Below are 11,765 nucleotides of genomic sequence, written 5' to 3'. Positions count from 1 at the left end.
AATTGTACACTGAACATTTTTACCTGAAAACATAACTAAATTTATTACTCTTCATGTTAGAGGCTGGTTTTCCCTTATATTATGATCAAAATATGTCTTTAAAGGAAGTTAAGTAAGTAAATAAACAAATGAATAAAATGTAGTTGTGAAAATCATGTTACTTTTATTTTTATCAGTAAGTATCCCCTTGTGATAACCACCTGGAGGGCAAACAGTTAACATACAGTGTTGTGTTGTAGTTCTGGATAAAACGGTGAATACAGCAGTTTTTTTCCCCCACTACTTCACTACTGAAGCACGCGCATGTATGTGCGTACACGTGCGAGTGAGTGAGTGAGTGTGTGGGGCAGCCATAAAGAGAAACCCAACTCCCTCTCCCTCTCTCCATCCTCTTCCTCCCTGTTAGTCAAGGACAGTTTGTGTTGGCACAGGAGCGCTTCACATTCCGTCTGTCAGTCTGCCCTGCTTTTGTTGCATATACTGCCGACACTACGGGACATCTGTGATTGGTTCATCCCTCCCTCTCCTCCCTCCCTCCCGCGTGATTGTATGTAAATCCGGTCGGGACTGAGCCAGTAGGTGAGGTTGGGGCTGGTGGCTCCTGCCTCGGTGGCGCACACGAGACCCGAGAGCGGCCGAGGTGAGATCGCTGCTGCGCCGTCAGAGCTGTCCACTGTGCCGTGGTGCTGAACTCCTCATCCCGCTGCGCGCCTCCGTCCTCCATCGGCTCTACTCTACACTGCTGATATTTTGGGAAAGGATTAACAACCTCCCCTTTGGCCGCCTCTAGGTGCAAACTTCTCTTGAGGACATCTCTGTGTCTACACATCGGAAATTACTCCACACACACACACACACACAAACACAGCAGCCGTGGATTTGACCGGAGCTCGAGATTATTATTAATAATAGTTTGTTGAGAAGTGCTGCTTCCTTCCGCTCCCCGCTAATCTCGCTTGGATTATCCCCCTGGATGGTTTACGTCTGGACACACAGGTAAATAAATATATTTATGTCTTTTGCTTGTTGTGTGTTTAATTGTTAAAGCCCATCCGAGCTCAGCTCCATCCACCAAAAGTCCCTCTCTGTGTCTGACTCGCTATCAGACAGCAAGCTTAACCCTCATCATCGGCGAGGCGCCACAAATCTTGTCTAATAATCCAGCAGGTCACTCTCCTTGACTCAGAAAATATCTCCCAATCTGCCGCCTCGAGCTTTTACCATTTCAATTTACTTGTCGCCAGGTCCCGGAGGCTCAAATCAAGTGATATCAGGATATCTGAAGTTGCTGTTATTGTGTCAGGGGCGCTCACACTGAGGCACAAACACTTCCCATTGTAACACAATCAATGTTTCCTCAAACGATTGGAGACACGCCACGTTGCCCACAGCTTTTAATTTATCCGCGTAGTACTTAGTGTGTTATTTTTTTTTCCTTGGCACGCTAATCCTTGAGTGACACCGTTAGCAGCAGAGGGATTATACTTTTGTTTTTCATCCTCAGCTCTGCGCCTGACTCATTTGGCAGTGTATTACAGGCTCTTGCGCCGGGGATGGCCATTAATTATTTTGGTTGATGGTTTGCAGAGGAAAAAAAAAAATTGGGGGTCATCTTTGTTGTTTATGGCCTCGATGGTGCAGCAGATGGAGTTAGAGCTAACCTAAAGCCAGATTAAGTTCTGCCATCGATACGACTCAGATTTACAGGCTGAAATCCTTAGAGGAGCTCCCTGGTGGAGGATAGCATCGTTAGGTCCTGAAAAAAACATGTATACAACAGAATTACTGTAATGATATCAAAATAGTGTCTATAAGAGATTTTAAAACACCAGGAACATCATCTGTGTGCAGCAGTGGGAGACTGTATCTAACCAGCCTACAGTCACTGGAGCACTACTTAGCACCAATTTGAGGTACTTGTACTACTGTTTTATGGAAGGATGTAGGTTTCATTTCAACACTGGGTGGGAACACATTTGAAATTGGGGTTTTGGGGTGCTGCCCCAGCGAATTTTGAATGTCAAATACTTAATTTTCTGCATTCTGGTGGATTTTATGCCTCAATTTTGCCTTTCCTGCATTGATTCATGGTGGAAATGTGTTTAATTTTGTCAAAATAAAACTCCTCTGCGACTTTCATGTTTCAATGTACATGTTAATATTGAGGAACTCCTATGAACCTGTGGTTTTATGTGTACTTTAACTCAGTTACATTTTTGGAGAAAGTATAATTAGATGTATTTAGTTAGTTGTAACTTCAAAAACCCTCAACAACTTAATGCTAATTATAAACTAATGATTGGTTGATATAATAATGTCAAAGGCATCATTATTCTGCATGGAGTACTTTTACGTTTCTCGTAAAGGGCCAGTTTGTAGGATTTAGGCAGAAATTGGCAGAAATTGAATATAATCACCTTAGAATGAGTCGTTTGTGTCTACATAGGGAGTGGGTTCTTGTTTATGGAGATTGCCATGTTGCATTGCCATGTTTCTACAGTAGCCCAGAACGGACAAACCAAATACTAGATAGGGTAATCTGGGTTTTCGTGCTGCCATAGTTAGCAGCAGAGCTTCATCTCACTCCAAAGTCGTCTAAATCCAGCGCTTGGGCAGTGACTTGCAGCATCAGAAACCAACGAAAAAAGGCGTCCTTTAACGTCAGCATGATAAGTGGCCGGTTGCCGTTATAGTGTAACGGTGCAGTGTCAGAGGAAAACGTGGTGGGACAAGGAAGAAAGTCCAACTGGGGCGGGTGGGATTGGTGGTGGATGGGTCCAACAAACACCGACTTTCACCCAAGAAAGTGGTGTTTGCGTCCCGTAAGATTCTAAAGCTAAACCCTGTTCTTCTTTCCTAAACCTAACCACGTGCATTTGTTGTTGAAGGAAAAAAAATGTCAATTTGCAGTGTTGTACTGACGAAGACAATGCATGTAACAGGCAGAACTTGGCACGGTGCCCCAGAACGTTGACAACCAACGTTTGGGTCGTCATATCTGGACGTGGAAAGTCCATGACCAAACGGCAATAGGTGACGTGGTCAGAGTGAGAATGTGTTGAGCAGTACATGAGAGCATTGGAAAATGACTGATTTTCTTCAACGTAAAACTGCTTTATTCAGTGTTGTATTGGTTTAAATCAGCGGGTCCTTCTGTTTTGGAGAGGAAGAGATCTCTGCATATAATTCAGCTCCAAGTAAAATCCTCCTGAATAATCAACACTGAAGGAATTTAAACTGGGAGAAGTTTCAGCTGATTGCAATCTGCAATCCTCACCACTAGATGGCACTAACCCCCCCTAAATCTTACACACTGGACCTTTTAAAGGCATTTTGTTAATAATACATTAAAACGTTTACTAAAGTAATATTTTTTTAGTACTTTTGCTTTGTAAAAATGCACTTCCTGCCCTAATGAATGTGAGAATATTATGGTGATTTTAATTTTGGGCTTACTGAGAATAAGCACTTCCTTTATGACTAGTTGTTTGTGTGCCGTGTATTAGTCTCCTTATTAGTCTGGTCACAACATTGTTAATTTACAGTAACGGGTAAAAAGGACATGACAACGTGCTTGTTTATCTACACAACTCCTCGGCAGCCTGTATATTGCATTTCCTGCATAACTCTGACATTCTGTGTGATTTTCAAGACACGCGGACACTAATGATCCCGACACATTTCTCTGCTAATTGCAACAGTAATTGAAATTCTTGCAGAGAAAGTGTGAACGTCACAGAAACCATGCAGTTTTAACGTTCAGCCATCTGCGGGCCTTTACCATCCAACTTCAGTCCCTTTATTCCCACAATGCATTCACTTTATCTGCGAAAGCTCTTTGAAACCACAAGATAGAATCTATTTCCAGTGGCGCATTGGATGAATGAGTGGATCTGTTTTTCAAGGCTGCACTTACTAATTGATTCTCCACTTGAATCCAAACCAGGGACCAAAGAATATATCATTCATACAAGCTATACATTATATATTGTGCAGGCTATAGTGAGGATACTTAAACGTGGCGCTCTTAATGAATAACAGACTCGTTTGAAGCGGGATGGGGAGAGAGAGATAAGATAATGCTCATTTTTGGGACGGCTCTGGAGGCTCACTGTGCTGATGTGATGCTGATACACTCAGTTATGTTCGAACCCATGAGGATGCCAACAAAGCCAAACAACAGTGTTCACAATATTCTCACAGGGGAAACATTTTACTCCACCACACCAAGACCAGAAAAAGCCCCCCCCACCCCCATCCCCAAGCTCAGATCCAATTAAGCCATTTAACAACAGGTAGGAGACGCTGCCAGCTGAGCAGGTATTGGTGTTAATGGTGCTGCTCTGCTTTTCATGTCATTACAGTAACTTTCTTCAGGCACCGCGGGGAGGCAAAGGCTTTTGAGTCAATATTTCTTTGCACTAGAAAGAAGCAAAAATAATGCCAGGAAACTGATCAAAGCTTTTTGGATTTGAGAGGAAAAGCATTGAGTGTGAAGGTGTGGGCACCCGGTAATGGCAGCTGGTAGTGGGGAGGAGGGAGATTTTGATGATTTGACAATGAAGCTGTATGTTTGGGAGGACAATTGCACTGCCACCGAAAATGGCACCACTTTAAGGTCTTCATAATAATCTCAGGTGGCCTGGCTTCGCAGCAGGTTTCAAAAATCTTTACCAATTACCCTCTGAGATGTCGTTATGGGGCTGTTTTACAGAGCAAAGTGGTTTTAAGAGGCATATTTCCCAGGTGTTGCTTTTACGGCTTTCTGTACCGATGCATTCACCAATTCAATAGCTCACTTTTCAATGCCAAGTCAGGTCCAAAAGGTTTTTTCCATTCCATACCTCTAATATTCTGATCATGCTCTCACCGCTTTCACAGCTACTGTACTGTCTATTTTAAGCTCCCACTGGTTACTACTGGGACACTGAACAAACATGGGAGATCAAACAGCTATACTGCAACCGCTCTACCTTCCTTTGGGCTCCTTAGGGATCTTTAAAATCCATTATGTTTAGGCGACTTTCCAACATGTACCATCACACCGCTACTGAACTAAAATGTGAGCAAAACTCAGATGAACAAGGTGCCACAGTGTTTTGTTAAAGGCAGAATTATTGCATTTGTTCAGTGAAAGTTCCTCGCAGATGGAGATTTGCACACTTTCCACATCAGAAAACTCTGAATTCATCATCACATCATGCTGTTGGAGATATTTCCAAAGCTACTTTTTAAATGTGCTATGATTTTAAACTGTTTTCTCACTTTGTACCCTGTCATGCACATGGTTTAGTTTTTATTTCAAGGCTGGAGCCATGGAGTAAACATTACCCCCACCACCAAAGAAATGTCAAAATTTGAAAACCCATTTTCTACTGTTTTATATTATTTATCACAACCAAGTCCAGCTATACAGTATACTATACCAAAATGCATGAAATGAAATCACTGCTGTCTATATGAATTACACATGCAATACAATGTGGAGTATCCCCATCCATCCATCCATCCATCCATCCATTTTCACTCGTTTATCCGGGGCCGGTTCTCGGGGGCAGCAGGCCAAGCAAAGCACTCCAGACATCCCTCTTCCCAGCAACGCTTTCCAGCTCCTCCTGGGGGACCACAAGGCGTTCCCAGGCCAAATGAGATATATAATCCCTCCATCGTGTTCTCAGATCAGATGCCTGAACCACCTCAACTGACTCCTTTCGACGCAAAGGAGCAGCGGCTCTACTCCGAGCTCTTTCAGGATGTCTGAACTCCTCACCCTATCTCTAAGACTTAGCCCAGCCACTCCACGGAGTAAACTCATTTCGGCCTCTTATATCTGCGATCTCATTCTTTCAGTCACTACCCAGAGCTCATGACCATAGGTGAGGGTTGCACCAAACTGCAGATCCATCTCATGCTCCATTCTACCCTCACTTGTGAACAAGACCCCAAGATACTTGAACTCCCTTGCTTGAGACAGTGTCTAAACTAAATATAATTTGATCAAGATGTTACTTCAATCAAGAGAGACAGAAAAATGAAGTAAATATAATATTTAATACAGAATATGAGTGTATAGATTAACAGATCATTTGTGCTGATTAAGATTTAACAGAAGTCTTTGGTACTTGGACACCAGAGGGAGATATTTTGTGATCGAGGGACATCTGAGAGACAGCAGGATAAATCCCCCCATGGAGTCCAGACACTGGAGGTGGTGGATGCTGACTGCTGAGGCTGATGGCTGATGAGGCATATGCGGCTGATGAATCCATAAAGACTAGTTGGTGATGGGAAGGTGGAGGGCGCACAGGACAGCAGCAAGAAAGAACTACAGCAGAGAAAGAATTAAATAAGCAATTAAAATGAGGAGTAGTAAGATGATAGGCTGGCAGAGAGGGTGTGTTGCTGTGCTATTGGTTGATTGTGAATCAGCTGATGACTCAATTCACAGACCAAGACAATGACACTTAGAGACAGTGAGTGAGCGTATGTGCAAGGAGTGAATGGCAGGGTGAGAAAGAAACTTAAAGCCAGAACATTAAAAGTATTCTCTTCCTGACTGAACTTTCGCTAGAGCTTCATTGGAATCAACCACTGAGCCGTGTTCTGCAGGGGTACGGCAACACCACTAGGACAAACCACACACAGAACTGCAGTACACTATAATACCAGAGGTATATTATGAGACAATGGGCTCCTGGGCACAGATATTCAAAGGGCCCCACCAACCCTCCTCCACAGGAGCAAGACACACAGACTTTGTGGTTATTTTGTGTCTCTTTGCAGTTTCCTTGAATCCCTTTGTGTTTTTTGAGCCTGTTTACACCTGGTATCATCATACTTTTCAGTGATCCGAACACAAGTGGTTACCTGTGTCTGGTAAGCGTCCCCAGCAGACTGCTTGTGTTCAGATTTCACAACACTAAAATTAGAATTTTTGATTTGAGAGGAAGTTATGTAATGTAACAACCAACATTCTGTCCGTCCATCCAGCACTTCTGTGCAGCGTCTCCACTGTTTGCCTGGCCACCTCAATGTGATGATTAGACTCTGAGAGTTCAATACACCCAGCTGTTGTTCACCAAGAAGCTGTTACAGCACTAAGACAACACATTTTCATGTTTACATGCAGTTTGAGTATTGAAACTAACTCTGAGCAAGAAAGTGAGTAAGCTTTTTTTATCATAATATCAAACAATTCTTTCAATATTCCAAAATATAGTTTGTTTTCATTGAAAGAATCCACCTCGTGGATTTTCAGAGCATCCGCTAGTTTCACATTTACAGTTACATACATACTCACCTGGGTGTTGCCCATTACAGTCACTCTGGAGCAATATGGATGGTAAAGCACTTTCATAATGGGCCCATAAGTGCTCTTTATATGGTATTTACTTCTAAATCCTCCCTAAGTAGTTGACCAGCAACCGTTGGTATGGATGGTGTCTGTTTTAGTTCTGTAACATTAAGGCTGATATTCAGTGTCCACAATTCACAAGGTGACACGATAAAAACAGACATATTTAACAATTGTGCATAAAAAAATGAAATGGTGTATTAAAGGTCCAGTGTTTAAGATTTAGAGGGGTATATTGGCAGAAATGGTAAATGGTCAATGGCCTGCACTTGAATTGTGCCTCTTTAGTCTTCCAACCACTCAAGTGCTTTAATACTACATGTCACATTCACCCATTCACACACTTATTCACACACTGGTGGCCGAGGCGACCATACAAGGTGCCACCTGCTACTCAGTAACCATTCACTCTCACTCACACATTGATGGAACAGCCATTGGGAGCAATTTGGGGTTCAGTATCTTGCACAAGGATACTTCAACATGCAGACTGGAGGAGCCAGGGATCAAACCACTGATGTTACAATTGGTGGGCGACCAGCTCTTCCTCTGAGTCATTATGGTTAGGTATAATAGGTATGATTTCTTTAGTGTTTAATCATCTGAAAATAAGAATCACTGTGTTTTTGTACCTTAGCGTAAGCCAATTATATCTACATAGGGAGCGGGTCCGTGTCAGAGATCGCCATGTTGCACAGCCATGTTTCTACAGTAGCCCAGAACGGACAACCCAAACACTGGCTCTAGATAGGACCATTTGCGTTTTTGCATTTTCGCATCAACTGCTGTAGTTAGCAGCCCCTGCGATGAGAGCGTCAAAAAAGTGGTTATCAGGGGGCGTCAGTGGCTTAGTGGTAGCGCAGTTGCCCCATGTACAAGGCTGTTGCCGCAGCGGCCCAGGTTCGAATCCAGCCTGTGGCCCTTTGCTGCATGTCATCCCCTCTCTCTCTCTCCCCACTTCACGCTTACCTGTCCTGTCCATTAAAGGCAAAATGGCCCAAAAAACAAAAAAAGATTAATTAAAAAAAAAAAAAAAAAAAAAAAGTGGTTATCAGTAAAATTGCCAGGTCCATTTGTTTTGGAGAGGAAGAGTTCTCTGCAGATAATTCGGCTCCCAGTCAAAACCTCCTGAGTGTCTGGATCTTAAATTATCAGAGACAGGTAAGCGCACATTAGCAGGTGCTGGGCTAGCGACCCATCTCGAACATGCGAAACAGCATCGGAGAAACGCTGATTTTTTAACTTGAAACTGCATTATTCAGTGTTTTTACCGTTTAAAATCACTTGGTCCATTTGTTTTGCAGAGGAAGAGACCTCTGTGGATAATTTGGCTCCTGGTTAAAACCTCCTGAACATCTACATCTTAAGTTATCAGAGAAAAAAGGTGAGCACACATTAGCACGCGCTGGATAAGCAGGCTGTCTGTGACATGCCAACCAGTGTTAAATTAACACTGATTTGGATTTGTAATATGAAACTGTGTTTTAACTGGTTTTAATTCCGTGATTTGTGTTGAAAGAGACCACTGCGGATAATTTGGCTCCTGGTAAAAACCTCCTGAGCGATGAACACTGAAGGAATTCTAACCTGGAGAAGTTACACCTGGTTGCAATCTGCATTCCTCACCACTAGACACCACTACATCACCCTGAATCTTACACACTGTTCCTTTAATTTCGTCACACCTGAATTTCGAATGTGTTCAACGTATGTTTCAGCACAACAGTTGTTAGGGTTCTCTCAGTAGCTTGGCCCCAACCCACCTCAACAATAACACTTCTAACATTGCTTTCCCCTTTTCCTTCTCCCCTCTTCCCACTCGGAGCTAAGCTGTAACCGCTGCCAACTCCCATCTGTGTCTGTCTTTGTTGTTCCCCTCTCCAATATGTGGAATCTTCATTGTGCAGCAGACCCACACACATTGAGATATGTTATCCTGCTGCCACGTTCAGGAAACACTACCTCCTGACAATCTTATGTCTCCTGGTGAGCAGGGGGTTTGTTTTAAAAACCTGTTTTTCCTTCATTGTGCATTATTGAAAGCCTCTTTTGATCACATGTAGCAGTTACTGACGAGAACACTGGTGTAGTTTAGATTATTAGCATGTGCTGTGATGATGCATGAGAATGTCTACTCTGTGTGCATTCGAACATTTCCCCTGGATCATATTTCTTTTTTTCATTTCGCTTCGAGGATCAATCTGAGGCAACGGTATGAGGCCCTGTCTCTTGACTTTTCGAACAGCTCCAGATTCCTGAAGCATGACCTCCTCCACTCCATGTCTTGATTGAACTCCAAGTGGATTGTTAAATTGTTATTGTCATAACCCATTTCATACAGCACAGCAGAACAATGCTTTCGTGGCTACTTTTAAAGCTGCGGCGGGGTGAAATATTGAGACGCCTCGTGCTCTGTGTTGGTGCTCTTTGGCAGATGGTCAGACCGTAATAGAAGGTGCAGAAACCTGAAGGGTGAGGGTCAATAGGCTCTAGGTTTCTGTGCTAATCCTGTCAGTGTGCTGCAAGCAGGTAGGTGGGAAGTGTGGCCTAAGGCACTGAGAAATAGGTTTCAGTGGGTGGGGGTGTTGGTCTCTGAGATAATAATGCTGTTGTTTGCTGTTTGTTGGAAGCATATGACACTTGGGGAGGCTGGCGTTGGAGTGGTCTACCCATGCGTTGCATTTTAATGGCATCACAGGTCGCAGTCCAGTGTTCACTGCCACCGTGGCCAAGTGTGACGGCATTGCTCTGGACACAGTACGGCAGATCAGATCAGTCTGATTATGTAATGATTGTTAACAATGGGAGAACCAGTGTGCCTCTGCCAGGTTTTTTCCTGCAGAGTTGTAGCGACAGCCTGTACCTCACGACATTTGAAATGGTCTATAAATTAAATGGCTATAAAAGAAAAGTCAAGGTCTTTTCTGCCACTGCCTCGTATGTCGAGACTCCTGCGATCATAAATGATTGTAATGTGGACTGTATAATGCCCAAGTCCCCGCTGTCACACCTTTGTCAGACAGAACTTATAGGTGAGTCACTGCACAAAAATAGGCCCTGAAACCTCTGGTGTGTTAACCGACTGTTAAATGTTTTGTGGTGTTGTGGCGCTTCGCTCATCTTAATTGCTAATAATTGTGGCTTTTTTGGATGAATCCCAGAGTACAATCGGAGCTGATAGTGCACAGTAGGCTGTTTATAATTCTCAGATGTCGTGCCAAGCTAGACAGAAATCCTGTGTATGACAAGAGATATATTAGAATCACTTCATTTTCTCACTGGGTGGCTATTCAGAGCTGTGATGAATAATGCGCACACTCTGAGGATGAATTAGTTCAAATTTTCATACAGTACAAACTGGCAGCCGGGGACCGGTCACAGTGTGCTATCTGGCATTTCTTAGAGGACTGCCTGGGTGGATCAAAGACAAATTATATAGTCTGAGAAAACCTAGAAACTCTTCGCAAGTGCCAGTTGTAAGAAGCCAAAAATACAGTCTCTCAACTTCCCTGCAAGTTCTGGTAGATTCGAGTGTTCGAGAAGTTACTTTTGTTCACTTTAATTAGTTTCCCTTTACTTTTAAATCATGCCACTGCATGACTTTGGAAAGACACAAAAAATAAACACTATGACTATGACTATCATGCTACTGACAAGTGATCTATTTATTTATTCTTATTTAAAGGGCTAGTTCAGATTTTTGAAGAGGCGTTGTGTGAGGACAGTATATTACATACTGTAGCTGTCAGAGAGCACGTCCCCAGTTTAGAGTAGCAGGTTGGAGTCTGACATGGAGGCTAAGCAATCTACTGCAGTGGAGGGGTCAGCAGTAAAATGTATTTTAGCCACCTAAAAAAAAATCAATATCAGGGTAAGTGTACACTATATTTACAATAATTTCATCACTTTATCTTGCTGTCAGAGAGTGATTTCCAACAGGAAAAAGAAGCTGTTATATGTCTGTCTTCACAGCCAGACTCCATTGAGAAAAACAGTGATTTAACATTGCTGAACACAGAGGTCTGCAAGTCTACTGCCACCTTGATCAGTTAGTTTGTTTTTGCTATTGTGTGACTTTGGTGTTTAAAAAGGTTAGTCTGGATTCACTAAAGTCACACAATAATATAAACAAGCTAACTAATCCAGGTAGCTGTAGACCAGCAGCTCCTGTGTTCAGTGAGCTAAAATTACTGTTTTTGTCAATGGAGTCTGGTGACTTTGACAAGAGCATAGATAGGACACTGAAGCTGTTAACTGCTTCCTCGTTGAGGTAAAGCAGATTTCTTTAGATAGCTTAAATACATTTTGTTGCTGACCCCTGCTGTGTTGAACCTGGCTTGTGAAACCTCATCAACCAAGGCTAGTAAGCCTGTAACTTAGTGCCTCTCCTATTGCATTAGACTTGAAAAGT

The 11,765-nt window shown here is 42.9% G+C and overlaps 1 protein-coding gene across 2 annotated transcripts in view; it reads left to right on the top strand.

Moving 5' to 3' along the window:
• The first annotated feature begins 553 nt into the window (after window positions 1–553).
• Window positions 554–11,765, top strand: part of fstl5 (follistatin-like 5) — a 263,518-nt gene continuing 252,306 nt past the window's right edge. For both annotated transcript variants that reach the window (XM_033633126.2, XM_078169520.1), the window contains exon 1: window positions 554–996. In XM_033633126.2, coding sequence (XP_033489017.2) covers window positions 974–996 — 23 coding nt within the window. In that variant the 5' untranslated portion in view covers window positions 554–973. The remainder of the gene's footprint in view (window positions 997–11,765) is intronic.

The sequence above is a fragment of the Epinephelus lanceolatus genome, chromosome 7 (genome assembly GCF_041903045.1).
Source record: "Epinephelus lanceolatus isolate andai-2023 chromosome 7, ASM4190304v1, whole genome shotgun sequence".
Lineage (NCBI taxonomy): Eukaryota > Metazoa > Chordata > Actinopteri > Perciformes > Serranidae > Epinephelus > Epinephelus lanceolatus.
Note: the sequence above shows the minus strand (reverse complement) of the source record. Positions and strands in the feature narration are given on the sequence as shown.